General features: G+C 61.5%; 2 protein-coding genes and 1 long non-coding RNA gene across 19 annotated transcripts in view; 1 reads left to right on the top strand and 2 right to left on the bottom strand.

Annotated features, from left to right (window-relative positions):
- Positions 1-1,000: 1,000 nt before the first annotated feature.
- GLIS2 (GLIS family zinc finger 2) lies at positions 1,001-22,117 on the top strand. Of its 2 annotated transcripts, XM_067706806.1 has the most exons (8): positions 1,344-1,377; positions 12,077-12,153; positions 15,460-15,702; positions 16,583-16,755; positions 17,297-17,473; positions 17,557-17,690; positions 17,775-17,893; positions 19,150-22,117. In XM_067706806.1, exons 3-8 carry the CDS (start codon positions 15,531-15,533, stop codon positions 19,947-19,949), a joined length of 1,575 nt encoding a protein of 524 aa, XP_067562907.1. In that variant the 5' UTR covers positions 1,344-1,377; positions 12,077-12,153; positions 15,460-15,530; the 3' UTR covers positions 19,950-22,117. The 2 variants fall into 2 exon arrangements, with proteins under 2 accessions (XP_067562906.1, XP_067562907.1); XM_067706805.1 differs by lacking the exon at positions 12,077-12,153 and having other exon boundaries at positions 1,001-1,377.
- On the bottom strand, positions 10,449-14,024 carry LOC137207211 (uncharacterized). Its single transcript, XR_010934988.1, has 2 exons — positions 13,878-14,024; positions 10,449-12,065 (listed from the first exon to the last, which is right to left on the bottom strand). It is a non-coding gene; the product is annotated as an uncharacterized lncRNA (long non-coding RNA).
- Positions 22,118-22,865: 748 nt separating the features above from the next.
- LOC137207206 (mitochondrial import inner membrane translocase subunit TIM16) overlaps positions 22,866-26,487 on the bottom strand; it is a 67,703-nt gene continuing 64,081 nt past the window's right edge. For 15 of the 16 annotated variants that reach the window (XM_067706789.1, XM_067706788.1, XM_067706791.1 and 12 more), the window contains 4 exons: positions 24,824-24,908; positions 23,868-24,004; positions 23,446-23,511; positions 22,866-23,021 (listed from right to left, as the gene is read on the bottom strand). In XM_067706789.1, the coding sequence (XP_067562890.1) occupies positions 22,935-23,021; positions 23,446-23,511; positions 23,868-24,004; positions 24,824-24,908 (375 nt within the window). In that variant the 3' untranslated portion in view covers positions 22,866-22,934. Of the gene's footprint in view, positions 23,022-23,445; positions 23,564-23,867; positions 24,005-24,823; positions 24,909-26,487 lie in introns of all 16 variants that reach the window. The other variant, XR_010934985.1, reaches the window with a different exon arrangement.

The following is a 26,487-nucleotide window of genomic DNA, read 5'->3' as shown; positions in this document are numbered from 1 at the left end:
GGGTTGTTTTTGAACCAAGATTTGCCACCAGACAGCAAGAAGATAATTGGGCGGGGGCTCTGGGTTGGCCCAAACAAAACACACTTAAGAATGCGAGTCTGGGGTTAAATCTCAGGAGGTAGAAATCAACTTAGCCGTGTGCGGGTGCGGGGCTTTCTCATTCGCGTGTACCCACTCCTTTCACTTCCTAACCACTGGCACCGCGCTGGGAGCTGAGGGTCCCGGCGCGATCAAGGACCCCAGCTGCGCTCGGCCTGACAATGCAGGTTGTCCCAACTGCTGGGATCAAGAACGCGGTGGGGCCTCCTCCTTATTCCACGGGAAACTGAGGCCGAGGGCAGGGCGAGGACCCGCCTGACGTCCGACGGGAAGGAGGGGCGGAGGCCCACCTCGCACCCTGGCTTGCGCCGCCCCGAATCCGGAGCCTGGGCCTCTGCCCGCCGGGCGCTGCCCGCGCGTTCCTGGAACTGAGCTGGGCGGAGAAATCAGGGCCTGCGAAGAAGCATTCCTGCCGCCCTCCCCGCCGCCTGGGGCCGCAGGGGGTCAGGCCAAGGTGACCCCGCGAGAGGGAGGCGAGGGGCCCCCACCCCCTCGGCCGCCGCGACCTCCTCCATCTTCCCGGTCTTGGGGCTTTTCCTCTGGGCCCGCACGCTCTCTCTCAAGTCCTCCTCCGCGCGCCGCCCCCTCTCCGGGCTTCCCCGAGGGCGGGACGTCCCTCCCCACCCCGCCACCCCCAGGCCACCTCCTGGGCCGTGTCCTAGAGCTGCCCTCGGGCCGGGGGCGGGGCCTCGGGGGGGTACCCCAGGATGGGGCCGCGGAGGACGTGCGCGGCTCCGCCGTGGCCCGGCGCCCCCTCCCTCCCGGTGCCCGCTCCCCAGGCCGCGCCGCCCTCCCTTCCTCCCCTCCCCCGGCCCAGCGCCGGGTCCCGGCCGCCCCCTCCCCCCGACGCGCACGCCCCGCCTGCCAGCTGGCGCCCCGGACCTGGGGCCGCGGCGGCGAGAGGGGTTTGCTGGGAGGGCGGGAGTGAGGGAAGCAGCGGGGGAGGGAGGAGGGAGGGAGGCTGTCCCCCGCGCCCCTCCTCCTACCCCTCCTCCGTGGCCCGCCTGTCCCTCCTCCCGCCGCCTCCCTCCTCCCTCCTCCCTCCTCCCTCCCTCTCTAAGACATCCCCGCACTGCCCGGCCGCCGCGGCCACCTTCCCTGCCGGAGCTGCAGATGTGGCGGAGCGGCCGGGCGCCGGGCGGCCGCGCCAGGGGAGCCTGCGCCCCGTGAGCCTCGGGCCCTGGCCCCCGCCCGCCCGGCCCCGTCCCCCGCTCGCTCTCCCGCCGCCCCCAGACCGCCGGAGCCCGCAGCCGGAGCCCGACCGCCCCCGCCGCCGAGGTAGGAAGCCCCCAGGCATTGCGCCGTGGGGACGGGGACCGGCGGGGGGGGCTGGCCTGTCGCGCGGGGGCTGCGGGACCCGAGGGTCGCCTCCCCCTCCCTCGTCCGCGCCTCGCCCCGGGCCATTGTGAGCCCTCGCCGGGGCCCCCGCGCTTGCTCCCTCGCTCGCTGGCTCGCGCGCTCCCTCCCTCGCCGGCTCCCCGGCCCCGTCCCACCGTCTCTCTGTCTTTCTCCTCCCTCCTTACCTCCCTCTGTCCGGAGGCCGGGCCGAGCTGCAGCCGAGCCCCGGGCGGGAGCAAACTTCGGCGGGGAAGTTGGGCGGCCGCGGTGGGGGCGTGCTGCGGGGTGAGAGGGGCCCCCACCCCTACCCCCGAGCCAGGGCACGAACTTGTCTGGGGCAGCCGGGCAGCCGCCCCTTCACACGGCGGGGCTGTTTCTAGGATGGGGGCTGAAAGGTGTCTCCTCCTTGGTCCAGGAAAGTCTCCCCCTGCTGCCCCTGGCTAGCCCCGACCTTCCTTGGGCCAGGGGAGGGAGGCGTCCCCGGGGGTCAGGACTGGGAGCTGGCGTTCTGTCCAACACTTGTTCCTCTCCTGCTGTCTGGGTGCAAGCAGAAGGGTCTGGCAGAGTGGGGAGGGCAGGGGTTTCCAAGCTGCCTGAGGGAGGGTCTGGAGGGGGCAGAAGGAGGGGGGCAAGGCAGGTGCATCCCGAAGGAGGGAGATGCCTGCGCCCTGCTTCCCCGAAGGCCCCCTGGGATGGGGCTGGAATCCAGGCTGGCACCTGGAGGCCTTGGCACACTGCCCTGCCCAGCCGGGTACTCAGGCCACAGCAGGGCAGCATGCGGCCTGTCCGCCTCTCCAGGAGGGCCCGCCTGGCCGGCCACCCGGGGCAGTGATGGTTGCAGGGAGCTGCCCAGCCCTGCCCTGGGGCCTGGGAAGCGGGAAGGGATCCTGGGAGGAGCCCTGGGCCCCCAGCCATCACAGCCCAGGATCTTGGCTCTGAAGGGAACGCTTGACACTGAGGGGGCAGCCAGGCCAGCTGGGGACCTGGCCAAGGCCTGGGCTCCCGTGGTTCTTGGTCTGGGCCAGGGACAGGGCCTGAGCTGTGGTCCTTGGAGGCAGCCATCTGAAGGTCCTACATGCCTTGTCTTGACATCCTGGAGGGAAGGTGGGGCTTAACCAGCAGCTACAGAAGACAGGCCCAGGGAAGGGGAAACTGGCCCCTTCAGTGTGCCCACCCGCCCAGCCCTCCCCAATCCCCACACCAGTGCCACGGTGCCACAGCTGTTCCAGCCCAGCTCACACAACCCTCTCCATGACCTCCTCGGCACCTCCCCTCTGCTCTTCTTTCTCCCCTCTGGGCCCAGGCTGGGCCTCCCAGCTGGCCTTGGCCGGCACTGGGGGAGGGGCTGCACCTGGGGGCCCCTCCCAGGACACCCCTTTCTGAGCTCCAGCCCAGCTCATTTCACAGCCCAGCCCAGCTTGGCTTGGCCCTGTCTACAGTCAGCCAAGCAGGAGGCAGTGCCAGGGGCTTGGGCACCATTTATGGGGGTTGAAGACCCGTTGAAAGCCGCCCGTTTTCCTTAGCCCCTTCCCCTCCCCCTCCTTTCCGGAGCTGCCATTAGCGCTGACCCTCTGACCCCTATGCCTGCCCGCCCTTCCCTGTCTGTGACCTTTGACCTTTGATGTTAAATCCCTCCAGCTGGGGCTCTTCGGCCCCTGAGTGACCCTGATGCAGGACCCCTGGGGGGCCTCTCCCTGCTCCTGGCTTTCTACACAGGGACACCTGCCAGTCCTTCCCTCACTGATGGGGAGGAGGTGCCCCAGGAAGCCAGACAGTGAGTCACCCCACTTCCAGGCATCACTGCTTTTGGGGTCAGTGGCTTTGGGGGATTCGCTGGAGCTGGGCCACAGCCTGGAGGGTGAGTGGGAAAAGCCCCTGGCCTGGGAGTCTGATGTCCTGGATTCGACATTTGGCGGTGCCACCAACTCCCGAGGGTCCTTGGGCCAGGCTCTTCCCCCTTATGGGTCTCAGTTTCCTCTTCTGTAAAACCGAGGGGTCAGACAAGGTGAGCTTCCTGACCTGCAGAGTCCATGAGAAGACCTGGGGGTGGGGGGTGCCGAGAGGGGGCTAAGGCCAACAAAAGCCAACTCTCAATTATCCGTGGGTGGAGCCACTATGAATAACTGAATGCCACAGACATCCAGAAACCTCATTTTTAAACAATCCTGTGAACTGAGTCCCCCCCAAAGCTTTTGTTGTTTCTGAAAAGCCCAGCTGCAAATGGGTAGCCACAGCGATGTCTTCTCATGCTTGGGCTCCCCTCCTTGCTGGGAGTGCCGGGCAAAAGGGCAAACTGGTCTGGGGACAGAGCTCTGCCAGGGCCTCTCCCTGGAGCTTGTCAGAGGGCCTGGATCCCTCTCAGACCCATCATGTGGACCCCTCTCCCTTCTCCCCTCCTTTCCTGGCCTTGGCCCAGGCTGTGGGAGTGTCATCTGCCACCTAATCCTCTAGGGGTCTGAGCTGCCTTATAGAAGGAAGAATGTGTTTTCCTGACATTTTCCTATGTGCATTTCCATCTACCCCAACTCGACTTGCCTGGAATCCCAATTTCCCACTTGGGCGAGGGGGCGGGGACGGGCGCCAGGCAGAGTTTGGGGCAATCCCAGGATGAGGGAGGGTGGCGACAGCTGTGGCTGGGGGACCAGATGTGGGGCTGGGGCGTGCAGTTGAGCTCTCTGGGAGGCGTTTGGGGTGGGGCCCCTGGCGCTGAGAGGCACGCCAGGGTTGGGGCGAGGGCTGCTGTTGGCTCTCTCCCGCGCAGGAGGCCTCTCCAGGTTCCCGTGTTCCAGGCAGGGCTGAAGAGGCCCCTCACCCAAGTGGGAAATTCGGATTGCAGTGGGGAGGCCCTGAGCCGAGTGGAATGGGGCGGTGGGGGGTGGGTCTGCCTTTTTCGAGGCTTTGAGAAGCCCTCCTCTATTCGGGGCTATTGTCATTTTATATTTCACACAGATGACTGAGGCCAGAGGGCTGACCCCTGGAAGGTGCTGTGTGGTCCTCCCTTCACCTTGATAAGCACCCTTCTCAGAGGTGGGGGTGTCCCTGGCTGGCAAGGGTGTCTTTGGGGTCAGCCAAAAGATGTGGATCTCCCCCCAACACAAATTGCCTCTCCTCCCAGGGCCTGTGAAAGGGTCCTAGAGATGGGCCACAGTCCAGACGTGAGTCTGGGGGTTCACCTCTCTGAGAATGCCAGGGCCAGGCGGGGATGGGATACCCAGCCTTGCCCCAGCCTGCCTCCAGGCCTGGGTGGGAGACACCACAGCTTTTGCAAGGCACTTGGGACACATCTGCCCTAGTGGTTTCCAGGGTGGCCGCTTCAGCCCCACCCTGGGGGCAGGGACCCTGCACTTTCACCCAGGACCTCTAGTGCTTTGCTGATCAGCCAGGGTTGGGGTGACCCTGACACCTGGAGAGGAATGGACTTGCTGAGTGGGTTGGGGGTGTCTTATGCAGGGGCGTGGTCTGGAGTAGACCCAGGTTTCTCTCCAGGATCCAACTTAGCCCTATAAGCCCCTGCTGTCTCTCCAACTAATAAAAATATCAGCTCAGGTCCCGGGGTCTGGGGGTGGGTTGGGGAGGTGAAGTGGGTCAAGAGATGGAGCAGCAGGGGAGGAACGCCTCTAACAGCTCCCTGAGAAAATCAAAAGGATGCCTTCCAGTGGCCACCACAGGCACTGACATCTGTCACCTGAAATTGCTACATTAGCCTCGTGAGAGAGACTCATTGATCCCTATTTGACAAATGAGGAAACTGAGGCACAGGATGGAAAAGGGCCAATGGGCATCTGGGCCTGAGTTCCTGGGTCAGCTATGGCTCGGGAGGATAGGGTTGGGGTCTGGTGGCCTGGCACAAGAGAGGAGCCTGCTCTTGAGGGGGGGCCTGAGCTGGCCCTAGCAGCTGTGCATACTGGGCCCCGAGCCTCCATCCTTTCCCTGGCACTGATCCTCCTGGCCTCAGCTCCAGACTTCTCCATGGGGGAGACGAGGCCTAGCCCAGGTCTGCAGGGGTCCTTGGTCCTCTTTCCCATTCCAGTTCTGGGACTGTGGGACCCCTCCCAGGCGCTCCGGGAGCCCCAGAATTCTGACCTGCCTCCTGCCTGGGACATGTCGCAAGCTCCCTCAGGCTGGGCAGGGTAAAGGCCCTGCTCTGGGCATCTTGCAGGGCAGGGAGCTCAGGCTCTCCACTCCCCTCCCCCTCTCAGATGGGATGGAGGGTCTGGGTAACTGGAGGGGCCTGGGGGGGCCACAGAGATGGGAGGTGATTCCAATGGGGGAGGACTTCCCATCTGCTCCAGTTGCCCCTGGTGGGGGATGGGCAGCGGGGGCTGAGAATCTTCCAGAGCCATAACTGGGGGGTGACTGGAGCCTCCTCAGGTCCTTTGTCTTCACTGCTAGAGAGGCCAGGTAGTACCTTCACAGTGAGGGCCCGACGTGAGCATGTGTGACGTGCATGTGTACACGTACCCCTGTCATGGCAGATGGCTATCTGCAGAAGGACTCAGACCTGGTCCCTGGCCCCTTCCTCCAGTCATGACCAAGGGTGGGTGGGAACCTGCTGAGGCCCCAGGAGACTGCTGAGCTGCCTGAGTCAGCCCCCGGGAGCCTCCAGGAAGACAATCCTGCCTGGCTGACCGAGGGTCTTGTTTGCCTGACACACTCACAGGGTAGCTTCCCACTGGGACCCTGAGAGTAAGGAGGCGGGTGGGGAGGAAACAGGCTCAGAGACTTGAGGGCTTGGCCCAGGGTCACTTGGGATCAGGGAGGGTCAGAGGGGAACCAGAGCCTAGGATTGTGTGGTCCTGGCCGCTGAAATATCAGTTCAGCCTGGGAATCCCCCCAGCTTCTCTGCTGCCCCCCATCCTCTGCATGGGCATCATGTGGGGACAGCTGTGTCTGGAGGAAGCCTCCCTCCCTCCCCCTCATCGTCTGCCTGGGTCTGCCTGGCAAGTCCCAGCCTGCCTGAGCCATTTCTCCCCAGGGCCACTCCTTCCTGCATCCAGACCCTCGGCAACCCCCATCACCACACTTCCAGGCTGACTGACCCAGAGCTGTGATGTCCACCTCCCCCCAAGGCTGTGGGGCCCTCCATTGTCCTGCCTGTTATAAAGTACCCCCCACTCCAGTGCTGCTGTCTGTCTGCCTGCCAGCCCTGACCTCCTCCAGGCCAGGCCCCCAACACGCCCTTCAGGATACCTAGTGGACACCCTGAGTGGTCCTGTGGGCCCTGGGCCCCAAGGACCTGAAACAGGCCAGGCCTGGCACGGCCCCACCCAGTGGGTGTTTCCTTTGGGTTCATGCCCCTGGCTTCTGGACTTGCTTTGCTACCCAGAGGGGGAGCAGGGGAGGGGCAGGGGTGGCTGGGAAGAGGGCATGGGGTGGAGTCCAGAGTTTGTGCTGGAGCTCCTGCTGGGCCTGGTCTAGACCAGCTGTTCTGGGGCGGCTCTGTGTCAGGGCTGGGTGGGAGTGGCAGGAGATGAAGCTGGGGGAACTGCGCCCTTCTGGTCATCCCAACCGATGAGGGTGATGCTGACTGCCTTACCCTCACTGCCCAGGTCTGCTCCTGGGTCCCTTGCCCCAGACAAGGAGGAGGAGACATCTGTGTCAGGGCCCTGCCTCGTGGGCAAGCCACTTCCCTCTTTGGGCCTTAAGCCCCTCCACACCTCCCCTGCTGGTAGGTACCACCAATGGATTAATTCTCTCATTCATTCAACAAACATTCACTGAGTACCAAGTGTTTGAGAAAAGTGAAGGGCTGGGGACTTCCCTGGCACTCCAGTGGTTAAGACTCTGTGCTTCCACTGCAGGGGGCACGGGTTTGATCCCTGGTTGGGGAACTAAGATTCATGCCTTGCAGAAGAGAGAGAGAGAGAGAGAAAAGGCAGGTGTGATGGTGCCGTTAGGGGAGTGGTTTGGATGTTCAGGCTCTGGTCCTACTCTAGGCCAGCCCCCTCCTTTCACCAATGGGGAAACTGAGGCCCAGAGCCTTGCTCACATCAAATTGGAGCAGGCCTGGTTGTCTGGCTCTGAGTCCCCAGCACTTCCCATTGCTGCTCAGTTCACTGTGGTGGAAGGAGTGGCATTAGTGATGCACTTGTGAGGACTTGGACCCAGGGCAAGTGTGGCAGGCAGCAAGGGGCCACTGCAGGACTAGGGTTGCTGCCCTCAGCGGTGTGGGGACAGAGGCAGGTCCTCTGCTCAGTTCTCAGGCACCTGGAAGAACAGCCATGTATGGCTGCAAGAGGCAAAGAGTGAATCAGGGGAGACTCTCTGGAGGAGGAGATCGGAGGAGAGTGGCAGCTGGAGGAGAATATGGAAGCGCAGAAGGTTGTGAGGCAGGAGCTAGCACCCAAGAGCATCAGGTGAGCATCAGGTGAGCAGGAGGCAGAGAGTCCTGAGAAAGGAGTGCTGAAGGGGAGAGCCTGGGAACAGGAGATTGGGCTGGAAAGGAAGATGGCAGTCTTCTGTGTAGAGCAGTCCATGGCTCCCCAGTACCCTCCAGGTCCTGGCCCAGCCTCTCTCTTGGGCTTCCTCCTCTGCTGAATGACGGGCAGGTTCATTATGGGTCAGTTGGGGCCACGCTTCCAGGCCTCTGCAGTGTTGGGTGTAGAAAGAATGTGGGCTTTGGAGCCTGGAGGTGAATCCCAGCCGTGCTATTTATAAGCTCTGTGACTTTGGCAGGTAACTGAACCACTGTGAGCTTCAGTTTCCCCATCTGGAAAGTGGGGAGAATAACACCTAATTCACAGGGTCCTGAGGATGAATGGAGATGGCCCACAGCACTGGTTGTGAGGACCCCAACGCTTCACCCCATGTCCATGTGGCCAACTTGGATCCAACCCCCCGCAACACACACACACAGGAGCACCCCACCCCTAACATTGTTCACCTCTGTGAGTCTGGGCGCCCTTCATTCTCATTCATCTGTGGGCCCCCAGGACCGAGCGGAGGGCCTGGTGTTGGAATGCATAACTGAGTGGTTGGTAAATGAGGCGGAGGGAAGGGCCAAAGTCCAGAGCCCGCCTGGCCGCCTCCTGCCATCTTGAGCTGGGGGGGGCAGTTCACAGTGGGCCTGGTCCCTGTCCTGGGGTGGTGGGAGGGTTGGGCCGTGAGGAGGGGCCCCCAGGACTTGGGTGGCACTCCCGGGCTCGTCCTGCAGCCAGGCTCAGTGTGGGAAGCACAGTGTTTCCTTCTCTGTGGGGACTGGGCCTCATCCCCGCTCCCACCCATAAGCCGAGACTCCTGGGTCCAGGACCCTGACCCTTGTTACCTGCCGTGTCCTGTGTGTGGCGTGTGTGTGCACAGGTATGGCACATATGCATGTGCCTATATGTCTGAGGGTGCCATGGGTGCCCATCCATGTCCTGTGGGACACTGGCCAACGCCTCTGCAGGCCCTAGAGAGCACTGGCAGAGTGCCCAGCCCTGCCCGCCCACGCCGAGTGGCAGTGCTGCCTGGCAGGGCCTGGGCTGCTGTGCCTAAGCCTTGTTGGTGTGAGTCCCTGTCTGGCTCCCCTGGTGCTGGCCCCTCCCAGGGATTTGGGCGGCCTGGGGGCCCAGCCCTTCCCTCTCCACCCGCCGCCACCTGGGCGTGGGGGCTGCTTGGCGGGCTTGCCTCTGGCTGAGGCCCAGGTGCAGGCAGTGCTCATAGCCCCACGCACCGCTGCCCCCCCCCCCCCCCCCCCCCCCCCCGCAAGCTGGGCAGACAGGAAAATACCAGACATAGTTGTGCAAAGGTGGCTGCAGGCAGGCAGGCAGCGGGGGGTGGGAGGCCACCTTGATGGGCCTGGAGCCACCAGGCTAGGGGAGGCCTCTGTGCCAGGCTGGTCCTTGCAGCTGGATGGGTGTGTGTGTCTGTGTGAGTGTGCATGTGCAGGCCTGGCCCATGTGTGAGCTGCTCCCCCCACCCCCCAGCTTGAGCCTGGTGTCACCCTGCTGGCATTGGGAAAGGAAATGTAGCTCCTGGGAAGCTGGAGCTGGGGAGGGGCATAGGGGAGCCAGCTGCTTGCCTTCCAGCATCAGTACTGCCTGAACCATCTGGGTGACCTTGGAGGCTGAGTTACTGTGTGGGGCACCCCCAGCCCAGGGCTGAAAACAAGAATCTTCAGGGCTACCAGTTGCTGGCACCTCCTGTGTGCCAGGTGCCTGGCAAGCTCGCCCTGTGGGGTGCCCCGTGAGCTGGCACCTGATCCATGGGGCCTGTATTCCTGATGAGGAAACCAAGTCTCAAAGGTGTGACGGGACTGGGACCTGGTAGCCTGACTCTGGGTAGCGCTTTCTAAACGTACCCAAGTGGGGGTTCCTGGCATGCACCCCTGCTCAGGAGGTGCCCAGCTGGGAGCTTTCCCGAGGCCCCCATGGCTAAGCAGAGAGCTCAGCCCTGGTTGTGTCACCTGGAGGCCCTTGAGCTCCCACCTGGGCAGGGTCTGCCCTCCAGGGGGCCTGGGGAAGCCCCCCACCCTCACCCCCATGCTGGCTGAGTGCCCATCTTGGGGTGGGGGCGGGGTCTGCTTGTGAAGCAAGAGGTTCCTGGGGAAGGCGAACCCCACACTCTTCCAGGAAGTGCTGCTGGCACTGGCCCCTCTCCTGGGACTTGCTTGGGTCGAAGCCTCAGGATAAGCCCCCTGGGTCCTGGGAGGAGGCTTCCTTCTTCCAGGGCTGCTCAGAGCCTCTCCAGGGCCTCCCAGTGCTCTTTCTTTGATGCAGTCAGGCTCTGGAAGGTGGCTTGGGTTAGCTGTGGCCACTCCACTGGGGAGACTGCGGCCCTCCGAGGGGCACAAGCTTGTTTAGTTACACCCTCAACTGAAGTACAGGTACTCCCAGCTGAGGGTGAGACTATGTGATTACAGTGGGAGGGCCGGTCCCCTCTCAGCTGTCCTCACAGCCCCAAACTGGCCAAAGACTGAGGGACTCAGCAGCGCTGGTGACAATTTGTTCACAAGTTTGATTAAGCACCTACTATGCGCCCAGCAGTGTTCTAGGTGCTGAACATTACATACTAATGGGAAACACTAATCATCGGATATGCAGCATTTTATTGATTTCTCCCCAAAATCCAATGAGGGGTATGTCTTTAAATTTATTTATTTATTTATGGCTGAGTTGGGTCTTTGTTGCTGGGCGCAGGCTTTCTCTAGTTGCGGTGAGTGGGGGCTACTCTTTGTTGCAGTGCTAGGGCTTCTCACTGCGGTGGCTTCTCGTTGCGGAGCACAGGCTCTAGGCATGTGGGCTTCAGTAGCTGTGGCTCGCAGGCCTTAGAGCGCAGGCTCAGTAGCTGTGGCGCACAGGCTTAGTTGCTCTGCGGCATGTGGGATCTTCCCGGACCAGGGCTCAAACCTGTGTCCCCTGCATTGGCAGGTGGATTCTTAACCACTGTGCCACCAGGGAAGCCCGAGGGGTATGTCTTATTCTATGATTATCGTCCTGTTTTAGACATGACAACAATGAGGCTCAGACTGGGAGGTGACTTGCCCTAAGTCAAATGGGCCGGAAGTGGCAGAGCCAAGTTGGAGACCCAGGTGGTCTGACGCATACTGGAGCCCTGCTCTGTGGCCTGGTCAGAAAGGGGGGCCCTGAGAAGATGAGGCCTGCCCCTGCCCCCCGGCCCCCGCCACTGTGCGGCTGAAGAGGGTGGAGCTCTTGGCCAGAGCAGGGCGCCGCAGCAGTTCCCAGGAATGCAGGGCTGTGGGGCCGTTTGCTTTGGTAGCATATCTGCCCTCAGCTCCCCAAGCCTCTCTGTGGGCCCCCCCCAATAGTCAGCCCCTCCAGCACCCACTCACAGCCTGCTGTCCCTCCTGGGCTCTGCACCTAGCTCCCACAAACCCCTGGGCAGGGAGGGGGTGGGAAGCCAGACCCCCTTTGCCTGCCCCTTCCCACGTCCATGGGCCCAGGAGGGGCTAATGGTGAACACAGCTTCTGGGCTCACGTGGGCTTGAAACCCAGTTCTGCCACAGACAAGCTGTGTGACCCTGGACAGATCACTTAATCTCCCTGAGCTTCAGTTTTCACATCTGTAAATGGGGATGAAACAACACCTGCCTTAAACAGTGGGCGTGCCACCCACTCATGAAACCTGGGCCAGAGGTCTCCCCTCCCAGCCCTCAGCTTCCCCCTCTGTAAGACCCACGTGCTGACAATGATGGTCCCTGTACCAGATGCAGGGGCACCCTTCCAAATGCAGGGAAGCCAGGGACTCGCTTCTGCTTTCCATTCCATAGCAAGAAAGTCACGTGGGCTTTTGAGAGGTACCTCCTGGGTCCTGGTCCCCAAGTCCTAGGCTGGATGGGTCACAGCTGCTCAAAGGGCAGTTTCAGGACAACCCCTGGGAATAAAGGGTGTGCCTCTCGTTGCCCTGACAACACTGCTACCCTGGCGCTCGCTCACCTGGTCCCACGCTGCTGTGGGGTGGGTAGGGAGGCCTCTCTTACAGGGGCCCAGTCCTCTGTTTCTGCCAAGAGACCCTGAGCGCTTCTCAGGGGTCGTGCCAAGCCTGCCGCCTCCGTCCACACAGGCCCCTTTCCCGGCTCAGGTCCAGCCAGCGGCCCTCTCCCAAGCAGGGACGAGGGGCTTTCTCCAGAGCAGATTCCTGCCGGCGGCTCCCATTTGCCTGGTGACCTTGAGCCTCAGTTTCCGCATCTGTGCCACAGGGAAACCAACGGCGTCACTCACAAGAGCGACTTTAGAGGGTTCAGAGAATTCGTGCACAGACGGCTCCTGGCACATGGTAGGTGCTTAATGGATGCTGACCCCCGCTTTCGGGTGTGCGTTCCACCCCACGCCGCAGGACCCTGGCGGAGGCGGTGACTTGTCCCGGCCTTAGTTTCCCCGAGGGGCCGGCCCCGCCCCCCGCTGGGGTGGGCCGGGCTGCCAGGTAGGGCCGGGAGGGCGCTGCGGGAGCTGCAGCTGGGGGCCGTCTGCGCGCGGCCGGAGGGCGCACAATAGCGGCCATTGTCTGCGCTCGGCCAGAAGGCGGGCGCGGCGGGGCGGGGGCCGGGCCCCCGAGGGCCACCGCGGCCCACCCTCGGGGTGACCCCGCCCCGCCCCCGCCGCCCCGGTGGTCCCCGCGCCACCCCCGCGCGCTCCCACCCGCGCCGCTTCCTCCCGCTCCCTCCGCCCTAATTAGTTCCTTTCGCAGCTGGAGCAGCGGCGCCCGGCTGCGCGGCCACCTCGGCGCCGCCTTCCCGCCCAACCCCCGCGCTCGGGGACCGCATGACCCCGCGCTGGCGGGGCGCTTGTCGCGTCACCTCGCGATCAGCGGGAAACTGAGGCCAGGGTTCCGCAACCAGGCTCCGCGCTACCTCAAGAGACTCGCCTCTACTCTCAGCGAGGCGGGTCACCCTTCGGAGCGTCCCTCTCCTTCTCCGGGAAACAGACACCGAGTGTCCACCTCCCCACCCCCAAATCGATCGGGTGATGGCTGGCTGCCGGCCTCCGGAGGTGATCACAGCGCCAGTCCCGGGGTTCCAGGCCCAGCTGCGTACCCACTCTGGGCCTCTAAGGCCCAGGAGAATGTGACCCTGGCTCTGGACTGCCCCCATCACCCAGCCCGGGAGCAAAGAATAGAGCCCGAGCCCAGAACTGGCCACTGCTGGCTGGGGGTGGGGGGTGGAAGGGGACACTTGGAGGTTGGCCAAGGTCAGAGCAGGAGTGGGGGTCACAGGCGTCTCCCCTTGGGTGGGGCAGCCTAGGGTGGGGAGCTGTGGGCTTTTGGGGGCGGCTCCTTCCTCCTTTCCCAGGAGTGGGGAGGCTGGGCCTCCTGGCTGGGCTCTGGCTTTCATCAGAATGAACCCCTGTTCCCAGGGCAGGACCCAGTGGCAGGAAGTGGGGGGGGGGGTCTCTGGGGACTGGGTCTGCTGATTAAGGGGGGTGCTGTAGGCCCAGCCTCACCCTGGGAGACAAGCTCCTTTTGGGGTCCTCCCTAGTTCTGGGCTGAGGCAGTGTCTCCTACAAGTCTTCAAAACAAGGTGACCCATGGCTCCTCCCTGGTTCCCCTCTGGCCTTAGGAGAGGGCATAGGGCAGGTGCCAAAGGATGTTACTTTGGCAGTGTTGCCAATGAGAGTGTCAGTCTGAATTCCCAGTTCCCAATCCATCCTGCCCTCGTGGTCCCCTTCTCCAGAAGGTCGGGTAGGGGGTTGGGGGACAGAGGCTGTGGGGAGGCCTGTGGCTCTAGGCCAGCTGAAGGACCAGGCCACCAGCCCTTCCTGGCTCCTGAATTCTTAATCAGCATAAATATTTACTTCCTTCCTCCCCTTCCAGGCTCCCAGCACAGAGGAGCTTCAGGGAGGTTGGACTGGGCCTGTGTCTAAAAATAAACAGGTGGAGGGACAGGCAGACACACAGACAGACAGACATAACTGGGGGGGTGGGTCAGGCAGAGGGCAGCTCCCTGCCCAGCCAGAGGAAGAGTGGAGGGGGCCCAGGTCCATCCATCACTGTCACCTGCCCACCTGGGTCTGGAGCTCCTAAGGGGACAGCGTGGCAGTCTGGTCCCAGCTCTCTGGCATCACTGGAAGCCCCTGGCCCATGCATGGCCTGCGGGTTAATCCAAACAGATCTGCCAGCTCCCACCTGATGGAGTTTAACAGGGAAAAGTAAAGTCACAGACCTCGGTCCCACAGCCAAGTGTGGCCACCCATTCTCTGATAATGCTGCCCCGTCCCCAGGCTCAGAGACTCCAATGTTAGCCATGTGCTGGGGTCTTGGGATGTGTCCCCAGAAGCAGAGGGTCCTAAGTGAGGGAGGGGACCACTGTTACCTGTGTGTGGAGGGTCTTGGCAGAAGTGGAGCTTGCTGGGGAGACGGATGAGCCCGGGCTTGGAGCTGGGGCAAGCTCCAAGTTGCTGAGGGGCTTGGTCTGGAGAAGATGAGTGAGGATGTGGGGTCCCCGTCCTGCTCCGTGGAGAGAGCTCCAGGCAGCTCTGCAAACATACACACTGGTGAAATACACGAAGTCTTTTACCATGTGGTGGTCTCGGGGATGTTCCCTATTAAATTGTGAAGAGCTAGATTCTGTGAACGACACAGAGTATCTTGTTTGGCAGATAGATTTTCAGGGTGTAATCATCTCAATTAACAAACACAAGGAAACACCATTTCCCAGCATGTGAAAAGATTGCTGCTGTAAAAAATGATTTGGAATAAAGGACCCTTGCTCTTGGGTCACTTATATGTGAAGAAAATTACACCATTGAGAAATTCAAAGTGGTGAAAATTCACCACTCAAAATAAAAGAATATCATCATCATTAAAAAAAAATTATGTATGTATGTGTTTTACTAACCACTAGACAGCCCATCACTTCCCCCTACCCTGCCCCTGGATGGCCTGGCTGGGCCACAGTCCCCAGCTGCCCCCTGGTGGTGGCCCAGAGCCCTCGGGCTCCCCACGCCTGTGGGACCCTCTCCTTGGACTGCCCCTGGGAGGCAAGGCCACCTGTCTGTCTGCCCAACCCTTGGGGCCGGGCCAGGCTTCGCACAGCTTGCCTGGGACAAGCTGTCAGCCTCATTCCCTTGGAGGTGACCACAGCTGCTTAGGTGCTAGCGGTCAGTAACTAGCACCTCTGAGGGCCACCTGGGAGGACACTCATTGCCCTCCTGGCCTGGTTCTGGGTCTTCCAGCTCACACCAGGCATATGTCCCAGGCGTGACTTCCCACTCAGTCAGAAATGACCTTTGGGACTTGCCTGGCCAGTTCCAGGGAGGAGATGTGGCCTTGAATCTGATGGTTCTGCCACTTCCTAGCTCTGCAACCTGAGACAGTGTCGCTAAAACTCCATTCATGGCAGAATGGACCCTGTGAGCTGCTTCCCAGAAAAGTCTCGTGGGAAGTGGAGGAGTTAGCTGTGGGTTGGTGGTTGGCTCACCATGATACCTGCTGTCCAGAGCCACTCAGAAGGTCTCTCTACCCGGGGAGGCAGCCTCCACACTGCCCAACACCCACTGCCTCTCCGCTCCTGTGGGCTTTAATGGGCTCAGCCCGAGGAGGAGTCTGGGGTCACAGTGTCACAACACAGCTCCTGTCCTCTCCCAGGTTCCTGCCTGAATACCAGCTTGGGAGCCCCTCGCTGCCTGCTGCCGCCCCCACCCCCAGCCCCCATCACCATGCACTCCTTGGACGAGCCGCTCGACCTGAAGCTGAGCATCACAAAGCTCCGGGCGGCGAGAGAGAAGCGGGAGAGGACACTGAGTGCAGTCCGGCACCGAGCTCTGCACAGGGAGCTCGGCCTGGTGGATGACAGCCCCACCCCGGGCTCACCGGGCTCCCCGCCCTCAGGTACTGTGCCCGGGCAGGGCAGCAGTCTCTGAGCCCTGAAGGAGCCCTGGCGATAGGAAAAACGTCCCAGGTGTATCCACCAGGACATAGTCACAGCCCCTCACAGCCTCACTTAGAGTGCTCTCCACACTGTCCATCCATCCTCCCAGCAGTTTATCTTTGGAGGTGACACTGTCCCTGGGAGGAGGGAACTGACTTGCCCAGCTCCTGAAGCTGGCACAGCAGAGCCAGGATTCAGACTGAGGCCTCTGGGAGAATTTGGAGGAGCTGGTAAGGGGTTACGGGGGATTCATGGGTAGTAGCAAAAGGCCCCATGGCCCAGTGTCTGGGCTCTGAGGCAGAGTGGTCGGTCAGCCAGACCAATTGAGACTGGGGACTGAGCCCAGCAAGTGCTTCTCAGGGGGTGCTTGGGGCTCAGGTCTTCTGCTCCGTCTCTGGTGGACCCTGAAAACCAGATCTACCACGTCTGAGCTGGAAGGCTCTGGAAGCAGCCCAGCCCAAACCTTTCATGTTACAGAAGGGGGCAGAAAGGGACGGGAGAGAAGTGAGAGGTCCCTACCTGACATTGTGATGAGGAACCAGGGGCCCTGGGTTCCAGTCCCTATTCAGTTACTTACCCTGTGTGCCAGCCCGTTCCCATCTGTAAAATGGGTACTTCCCATCTTAACCAGTGGCTGAGCTCTCACCACGGCAGAGGTCACATTTGTCAGCTGTACAGGTTGCTACTCAGATTCCTGGGTCCCAGGGTGGTGCAGGGTGGGGGGGGGCAGGGTGTGGCTGGTGTCTGCTTCCAGAGTCACAGTGGAGGAGTTGTGGGCAGGAGGGACTGGCCCGTCAGAACTCCTGGCTCCAGTATCCCTGAATCATGCCTTTCCCTTAGGCTTCCTGCTGAACCCCAAGTTCCCCGAGAAGGTAGAGGGACGCTTTTCGGCAGCCCCCCTGGTGGACCTCAGCTTGTCGCCGCCGTCCGGGCTGGACTCGCCCAATGGCAGCAGCTCGCTGTCCCCTGAGCGCCAGGGCAATGGGGACCTGCCTGCAGTGCCCACTGGCCCGGTAAGGAGGGGATGTGTGTTCTAGAGAAAGTGTATTTCTGGGGCTGCTGTAACAAAGGACCACAAACTGGGTGGCTTAAAACAGAAATGTATTATTGTGGAAGCTAAAGTCCAAAATCAAGGTGTTGACAGGGCCATGGTCTCCCCGAAGGCTCTAGGGGGAGTCCTCCCTTGCCTTTCCCAGCTTCTGGTGGCTCCAGGTGCTCCTTGCCTTCTAGCCATGTCACTCCACTCTCTGCCTCTGTCATCACACGGCCTCCCTGCTCCGTGTGTCTGTGTCCAAATCTCCCTGTCTCTTTTGGAGACACTGGTCACTGGGTTCAGGGCCCCTGTCCAGTCTGACCTCTTAACTTAAATCTGCAAAGACCCCATTTCTATACAAGGTCATGCACACAGGTACCAGGGGTTGGGGCTGGGACATGTCCTTGTGTGGGACACAGCTCAACCCCCAGACAGAGGGAGACCGGGGGTGTGGGGGTGGGGTTTGGGCCCACTGGCCCGTGGGCAGGTGTTGACCAGCTCTGCCCCCTACCCTCCCCCAGGACCTCCAGCCACTGCGCTACCTGGACAGCGTCCCCAGCTCCTTCCAGTTCTTCCTGCCCCTAGGCTCCGGGGGGGCCCTGCACCTGCCTGCTTCCTCATTCCTCACCCCCCCCAAGGACAAGTGCCTCTCGCCAGAGCTGCCCCTGCCCAAGCAGCTGGTGTGTCGCTGGGCCAAGGTGAGTGGGGGTTGGGAAGAGTGGGGCAGGGTCCAGGGCAGGTGGCGGCCCCACTCGGGCTCAGCACACTCTTGGCCCTGCAGTGTAACCAGCCCTTTGAGCTCCTACAAGACCTGGTGGACCACGTCAATGACTACCACGTCAAGCCCGAAAAGGACGCAGGCTACTGCTGCCACTGGGAGGGCTGTGCCCGCCATGGGCGCGGCTTCAACGCCAGGTGAGGGAGGGCGAGGTGGGTGGGAAGGGGGGCCTGGGTGTCCAGCGGCTGAGCTGTCCTCCTCCTGTGCCCTCCCTGGAGCAGATACAAAATGCTCATCCACATCCGCACACACACCAACGAGAAGCCGCACCGCTGCCCCACCTGCAGCAAGAGCTTCTCCCGCCTGGAGAACCTGAAGATCCACAACCGGTCACACACAGGTGAGGGCGGGGCTGGAGTGCGGGCGCCGGGCCATCTCTGCAGCCAAGAGACAGTCGCGTACCCCAACTGTTTGGCGGCCCCTTTCCGAGTGCCACTTGCTGGGGAAGCCTCTCCCATGGGTCAGACCCTCGCCACGCGCTCTTGGGACACAGACTTGTCTTCCTGTGTCACACTCGGCATTGTGCTCGTATGATCGTCGACTCATGCCACCTGTGACTGCAGTGTGTCTGCTCGCTTCTCGTGGATCCCAGCACACAACAGGGCCAGCACAGGCCAGCAGAGCCACACACTTAATTTATTTATTTTAAAAATATTTATTTATTTGGCTGCGCTGGGTCTTAGCTGCGGCACGCGAACTCTTAGTTGTAGCATGTGGGATGTAGCTCCCTGACCAAAGATCAAACCCGGGGCCCCTGCATTGGGAGTGTGGAGTCTTAGCCACTGGATCGCCAGGGAAGCCCCTTAATTTTAAATTTCCTAATCGCCCACATTGAAAAAAGTACAAAGAAATACACGGTGAGGTGAATTACAATGATATATTTTCTTGAACTCAATATATTCAAAATGTTGTCAATTCAATATTAAAACATCAGGGAGGGACTTCCCTGGCAGTCCAGTGGTTAAGACTGTGCTTCCAATGCAGGGGGCGCAGGTTCGATCCCTGGTCAGGGGACTAAGATCCCGAATGCCTGCGCTGCGTGGCCAACAAACGAACAAAAAAACCCCACACACAAGGAGACACTGAAATTCTTCATTTCCTACAAAGTCTGTGGACTCCAGTGTATATTTTACACTAGAGGCACATCTCAAAGGCTCACAGCTTCACGGGGCTCCGGCCGGCCCTGGTCAGCAGGAGCAGCCCTTTCATAAATCTGGAGAAACTGTGTTGAGTCAGGGCCAAGGGCATCCACGCAGCGCTCACTGTGAGCCAGGCCCTAGCAGGGTCTTTAAGCAATTACCTGTGGAAGTGGTCGCTGTCATCAAAGTCTGAAGCACAGGCCTGAGGCCAAGGGCACACACAGCCAGGCCACAGGCTGGCTTCTCAGCAGCCACGACCTGCCGTCCCCACTGGAGTCAGAGCTCTGCCGGTGCTGAGGACACCACCCCCCAAATCAGACAGCCCCTGCTCTCAGGGAGGTCTCGGTCTGGGGTGAAGGGCCTGGGGACTGTCGAGTGGGTGGTGGGGGGTGGGAAACTGGGCTGGGATGGCCTGGGCGGCGGGAGCCCCTCACACCGGCACTGGCGCCGCCCACAGGCGAGAAGCCCTACGTGTGCCCCTACGAGGGCTGCAACAAGCGCTACTCCAACTCCAGTGACCGCTTCAAGCACACGCGTACCCACTACGTGGACAAGCCCTACTACTGCAAGATGCCCGGCTGCCACAAGCGCTACACGGACCCCAGCTCGCTGCGCAAACATATCAAGGCCCACGGACACTTCGTGTCGCACGAGCAGCAAGAGCTGCTGCAACTTCGCCCACCCCCCAAACCACCGCTGCCCACCCCTGACGGCAGCCCCTATGTCAGCGGGGCCCAGATCATCATCCCCAACCCGGCTGCCCTCTTCGGAGGCCCCGGCCTGCCCGGCCTGCCTCTGCCCCTGGCTCCCGGCCCCCTTGACCTCAGTGCCCTAGCCTGTGGCAATGGCGGGAGCAGTGGGGGTACAGGGGGCATGGGCCCTGGGCTGCCCGGCCCCGTCCTGCCCCTCAATCTGGCCAAGAACCCGCTGCTGCCCTCGCCCTTTGGGGCTGGCGGACTGGGCCTGCCCGTGGTCTCCCTCCTCGCTGGCTCCGCTGGCGGCAAGGCCGAGGGGGAGAAGGGGCGTGGGGCAGTGCCGGCCAGGGCCCTGGGCACAGAAGGCCGCAAGACCCCCCTGGAGAGGACTGAGAGCGGCCGCTCCCGGCCAAGTCCCGATGGCCTCCCCCTGCTGCCGGGCACCGTGCTGGACCTGTCCACAGGCGTCAACTCAGCGGCCAGCAGCCCAGAGGCACTCACCCCTGGCTGGGTGGTCATCCCGCCGGGCTCCGTGCTGCTCAAACCGGCCGTGGTGAACTGAACCCACTTAGTGGACGCCGACCACCTGTAGCCCAGCCGGCGGCTCCCAGCCCTGCCCCCCGACGAACGGAAGCTCTTCTGCGAAATAGCAATAATGTTCTCCTGCCCCATGGCCCAGTTGGCTGTGTCCCCTGGGCAGACCTAGCCCCAGATAAGCTGGGCAGCAAGGATGGTGCTAGAAGGGCATTGCTGGCACCCCAGGCTCCCGAGGGAGGAACTGGGTCTGCCAGCTAGGGAGAGCTGTGCTCCTGGGTGCTGAGGCCTGGCTCACCTCTGCCCCACCCCACCCCACCCCCCACCTAGCCCTCAGTCCCCCTGTCCCCCAACTCTAGTGCCACCCTCATCCAGTGGCCAGCCGGGCAGGTCACCCTCCCTCCCTTGCCCACCTGCCAGCCCTGTCCCAGCAGTGGGGTGGTGGGGTGGTGGGGTGGCATCTGCCCTCCTGACTAGCGCCAGGCTCCCTCCCCATCCCCTTTAATGGTGAGCTGTGAGGACCCCCTGGGATTGAGGTCCCACCCCATCCTGCCTAGCCTCACTGGCCCCCTGCTCTGGGGGCTCCTGACCCCTTTCCCTCTGGTCTACCCTCCAGAGGGAGAGCAAGACAGACGCAGGCCCTGGCAAAGCCACAGGAAGAAGCCACCTTACCTTATGACAAGGCGCCTCCCAGCTTGGAGAGGGAGGCCCGCTCTGCCAGCTGCCCCTCATTGCCCGCCATCTGCAGCAGCCAGCTCGCTGCCCGAGGGTCAGTCCCTCCTGTGGACTGGCTGACACTCCAGGTTGAGGGGGCTGGCTGACTACTCATCTGCCCCTTCACCACTGGGCCTCCCTCTACTTTCAGGGAGCCCTGAGTGGGGAGAGGTGCCAGGACCTGGGACCGGCCCAGCTCAGGGAATAGGTGGGGCTGGGCCTGGCCTGGCCTGGGGTGGTGCCACCCTGCACAAGGGGCTGTGGAGGCCTGCAAGGTGTTGTTAGGAGGGGAGGCTGGCTAGGCACAACCCCGGGCTGGGATACGGCTTCTGTCCTGGGGGCACCAAGTCACGGCCAGCACAGGCAAGGGAGGGCTCCAGGCTGGTGCTGGGCATGGGAGCTTCCAGAGGCCATGGACAGAAGGTCCTGGGCTTGAGGAGGGGAAGAGGGGCTGCGAAGCAGCCAAGGATGCCCTTGGGAGGGCCCCACCCCTCTGCCTGGGAAGGGGAAACCAGACAAAAGAACCTGGACTTGGCGACCTGGCTGCTTCCTTTGGCTTTTCTGAGCTGAGCTCCTGCCCTAGGTGTCCCTGCTCTGCTCCCCCACGGAGGGGGCCAGAATAAGCTAAGGATGCTGGGGCTCCGTGTGCCCCAGAGCCCACACTGCTGCCCAAACCCAGGGAGCTGGGCTCTCCCACAGGCCTGGCAGTGCAGCACATGTCTCATTCCCCGCCCTGAGCCCTCACGTTCCCTCCCCGTAGGGGGCCTGGTTCGGTCTGGGAGGTGCTGGCCCAGCAGTCAGGAGCTCTGTCTGGCTCCTAGGCCTGCCCTGCCCTTGGCCACAGTGACCAAGCCCTCCGTGTCGCCGGCTGCAGAACAAGGGAGCTATGGGACTGCAGGGGGGTCCTTAGCAGCCCTGCAGCTTCCCTCCTCTGAGCAGCTCTGCTGACCCTGCCCTTTCCTGGACTGCCCTTCTGTCCCAGAGGGGTCACCCTGACCCAGCCCACTGACAGGGCCCGGCAGCACTGGCTTTGCCCCTTGAAGGGGCTGTGAGCAAAGCAGGAGGGAGCTGGTCTCCTTCCCTCACGCCCCACCCAGGACCCAGGCACCCCCACCCCCACTAAGGGCCCCAGGCCTTAAGTCCCCATTGGGGTGAGGGGTTTGAGACTCAAGCCCCGGGAGCAGAGGAACAGGGCACTGGAAGGTGACATTAGCTCAGCATGTGACTCGGTGATAGACCAGGCCCGAAGGTGCCGGTGTACGTGTCGTTGTTGTCAGTTTGTTGTTGCACATTCCAGGATATCAGTATTCTAACAGGTTCTAAGTGCCTTTCTATCGTAGCTTATGTTTTTCCTCCTCTTGGCTCCATTGCTGTTAGCATAGAGTTTTAAAAAAAGAAAAGAGATAAGCTAATGACTATAACAATATATTCCTCCATGTGAGAGGAAGTTTATAAAGAAACAATAAAAGCGAGTTACAAACACAGTTTGTCTTGGATGTGCCAGGAGCTGGGCCATGCACAGGAGACCACCTCCGACCGCCTGTGCCTGGCTCTGGGGTCCCCCACCCAGACTGCAGTGCCGAGACCCTGTTCTGGGGTTTTCTCCCAACCCTGTGGGGGCCATAAGCTCTCTATCTGCTGCTGGGAGCTGGAAGGGAAGGGCGGCAAGGGGAGGTGCTGAGATGGAAGGTTCTGGACAACACATCGCAGGTTCAGGTACTCATCTGCCACTGCCTGCCATGACTTTGTTAAGTGCCTTAGCTATGGGGAAGCCTGGCTCCCTGGCCTCGGTGCAATGAGAGGCTGGCAAAAGCTCCTCTTTTCCGGCCGCACCCTGGAGCTTTCCCCCCAGATTACTGAGGTGTTAGAGCCCAACCCAGGTCAGGGAAAGGCGGCCTGTGACAGAGCCCAGGGGCCCGAGCTCCATCCACCCACGGGGTGGGCGGGGCAGACCTGAGGACGGTGATGCCGAGGGAGGGCCTGGCATTGGGACTGCGACAGCAGGAGAGGCTGTGTCCGGTACTTGACAGAACGCGACCAGCTTCCTTAGACAAGCAGGGCCAGGCTGGCTGGCTTCTAGCCAACCTTGCCCACACTGGCCCCGCTAGGTGTCAAAGGCCCAATAACGGGCAGGCAGATGCCACTGCTTCCCCTCCCCTGCACGTACAGCCCCACAGCTGGCGGGAAGAGCAGCCTGCCTTCTGGAATCTGGCCGTGCGCACTCAAGAAATGCAGAAAAGACATTTATTACCGAGCTATAAATTAGAGGTGGGCGGGTGGGGTGTGAGGCACCGAGCGGTCACGTTTTGGGCGGCTGCTCTCGCTCTCTGTCCTCCTGGGCCTGGATTCTGAGTTCCTCCTCAAGGCGCTCCTTCGCTCGCACCACCTGGGGAGGGAGTCACAAACAGTTAGGCAGGATGGCCCCTTCCCTCCCCGGGTCCAGCTCCAGCTCCCTGGAGAGCAGTAGGCAGGTCAGAGGTAACAGCCTGAGCGGAATATAAACAGAGGGGCCCGGGGACGCACTGAATAAGTCTGGGAGCTGAGAGCTGGTTCCAGCACTCCACCAGCTAGCAGTCCTGGCCCTTCAAAGCCTCGGCTGCTGGGGGCTCCACTGTCCAGGGTGACACAGGGCCCAGGCCAACACAGTCCCACTGGCTGGGCCACATGGAGCTGGCAGCCCTGAGGGACTGGCAGTTCAGGGGGCTCCCTGCACCCCAGGGACCTTTCTCCTGACAAGCTCTGAACTGCCTGGAAATGAGGGAGGCCCAGTGAGAAGCGGCCCCGCGGCCTGCCCCCGTCCCAGCACTCACCTTTGACTGCAGGTAGAAGGAGCCACCCACGGATTTATCGTTCACCTTGAATAGGTGTTCGTAGTTCTGCAGAGGAGGGGAGACGGTGAGGGTCCCTGGGTTACAGAGGCGGGGGACGCTAGGAGATGACAAAAAGGAAAGCGAAAGGGCTCGCCCCCTCCGCCATGCTACAGCACCCAGAGCCGTTGAGGGGCGGAAAAGCGGACAGGTGCCCACTGAGGGAGGCCCATGCCTCTGCCACTGCTGCCTGTGGCCTAAACACTGCCAAGTGACAGTGGCTTCTTCGAATCCCAGCTGGCCGCAGCCAGAGCCCCCGCTCCTGCCCGTTTCTGCTGCCCCCCTTCCCCCTCCCAACGCTGGTGGCCTGCCGCCCCATCCCCACTTCTGGTCTGCTTGTCTCAGAGCTGGCCTGGTGGCCTCACCTTCTGGATCTCCTCAGGGCTCAGCTTAGAGACGTTGAGAATCTGCTGTGCCTCCTGGAGGCTGAGGCCGGAGAGGTTGGAGGCGGCCGCAGACTGGTGTCCCGCGCGCCCCCGGGCGTCAGCTGCTGCCCGGCTGGCTGTGGGGACACACGGGTGAGCACTTGGCACTCAGCAGCCCGGAGCTCCCCCCGGCCTTCCACGTGGGCAGCTTACCGCTGCCAGGTGGCGTGGGGGAGGAGACAAGCCGGGCCAGAGGGCATCTCTTCTCCAGGAGTGGATTTTTTGGGGGTGGGGGGTAGTAAAGTGAGGGCAGGGGCTGGTCAAACCTGGCATCAGGTCCCCAACCTAGACCATGAGATGACCCTGTCCCTCTTTTCTCCCCTGGCCTCTACCTCCTGGATGCATCGCAAGTTGGGGAGTTTAGGTTACTATGGGGAACAGAGTGAAGCTGCAAGCAGGGGGAGGCAGCATGGCTCTGCCCTACGGTTACCTAGGCCACCAAAGCAGGCTGCCTTGGGTGACTTCTTCCCTTTCAACGCCTCTAGATTCAGGAGCCAGTATACTTTTTCTTAAAGGGTCAGAGAATAAGTATTTTAGGTTCTGCAGGCCAATTAGTCTGTGTTGCAATTACTGGACTCTGCCTCGAAAACAGTCAGAGGTATGGCTGTTCCAATAAAACTTTATTTACAAAAACAGATGGCCAGGAGGGCCAGTGTGCCCATTTCTGGCCGGATGCTCACGCCCATCAGGTCTCCCTTTTATAGGATTGTCCCAAGATCTAGTAGTCTGCCCCCCCAATGGGAAGTGCCCCAGGCGACCTGAGCTGCCAGAACCCCACCCCACAGAGGGCCCTTGCATTCACAATTGGCCCAGTGCGAGGGAGGGGCCCAGAGCTACCAGGAAAATCTGAGCCAGGCAGGATCTCCCAGCCCAAGGAGACAGAGGCCCAAGCTTACCTGCAAACTCCTGCTGCAGGGCCCGGGCAAAGGCCCTGCCCACCACCTGCACGCCCATCACAATGATCTGGGCCAGGTACTTGGCCTGTGAGCAAAGCAGGCACCTATTAGCAGGCTACATTCTCAGAGCCCCCAGTGATGGACCCTGGAAGTGGTGGCTGTGCGACAAGACTTCTGGATTGCTGAGGTAAGGAAGCTCAGAGCAGCAGCCATAGACCACTTCCTCCAAAGCACCCTGATAAAAAGCTTCTGCTTTGGGTGGCTTCGGGTGCCCATGGGACAGCAGGTCTGGGGAGCGGGGCGGGGGGAAACCCAAGAGAATCCCCAGAGGCAGACGGGACTCTCCCTCGTCCTTTGGAAGAGGCGGACAGGAGCCAAGGCAAAGTGGCCTGGGAACCAGAACTCAGGGCTGGTCCCAGACCCACCATTCACTCTGCCACGACCGGCAGCTTCTTGTACTTGGCTGGTCCAACCGTTACTGGTGGGGAAACGCAGTGCCATTCTAATTCTCCCCACACTATTCAAGTCAGTTCCAATCAACACAACAAAAGACCAAAATACCCTCCACTTTCAAGGAGCAAAGCCCACTAGGTGGGCATTTAGACAAACACAGCAGGGACCAAGTGGTGAGGGAGAGCAGGCCAACCCCTGTTCCTCCACTGGCTCACTCCTTCACTCAAACCCTGCTTGATAGTTAGCACTGGGACCACAAAGATACCCAGGACCCGGCCCTGTGGGAAACCCTCCACCGCAGCGCAGCGCGAGCGTCTTCTACCCCAAGACCGCGTGGGCCAATGCACCATGGAGACAAGTGGGGCATCTCATCAAGCATGACCAGAGGCGTGGAAAGGCACCGGAGGGACACCTCAGGAAGGACAGGGAGACTCTGGGAGGCAACGGCACTTCTCCTGGCAGGTAGAATCTCGATGGGAAGATGGGGGCTTTCTAGGCAGGGGGACCAGGGTGAGTCCAACTGGGAGAAAGTGTAGGGGATGCCTGGGAGCAGCCAAGAGCCCAGAGGTCTTGTAAAATAGTAGGAGGTAAGATGAGGCAGGCGGGTGAGATGGGAAACATACAGATCTTACTTACTGTGACCAAGGATTACAAACAGACAGCACGTGTGTGTGTGAGCTGGTACAAACGTGGGTACGTGGAGGACACCCGGAGAATGCTCGCAGCAGGTCACCACTGCTCACATGGCACATCCAAGTGGTTTCCAACAACCAAGAATGGACTTAGCCAGGGTGCTGAGCACTGTGACAAACACATTCTATCTATTGTGCCATCTAATCCCAACAACTCAAGACACTGAAACACAGAGGGGTTTAGTGACCAACATGAGGACACACAACTAATACCTGGGGGAAGATGGGCAGAAAACCCACAGCCAGTGCTATCAGCTATCCCCAGGCTGCCCACCTCACACAGAATCCCGCGGTCTGCAGGGAGGGCGACTGAACAACATGACAAGGATCAGGACCCAACCCAGAGGCCGAAGAGGGGCTTGTTAGATTCCAGTGGAACCCCGACTCCAGAACTGGCCTTGCTGGCCTCCTAATGGGTGGGGTGGGATGCGGTTCCAGGCCATTAGCGGGGATTGATAAATTGGAAGTGGGTTTGGATTTCACAAGTGGGTGGAAATTTCATAAGCCCCGTATTTCACA

Source organism: Pseudorca crassidens, chromosome 15, assembly GCF_039906515.1.
Source record: "Pseudorca crassidens isolate mPseCra1 chromosome 15, mPseCra1.hap1, whole genome shotgun sequence".
Classification (NCBI taxonomy): Eukaryota; Metazoa; Chordata; class Mammalia; order Artiodactyla; family Delphinidae; genus Pseudorca; species Pseudorca crassidens.
Note: the sequence above shows the minus strand (reverse complement) of the source record. Positions and strands in the feature narration are given on the sequence as shown.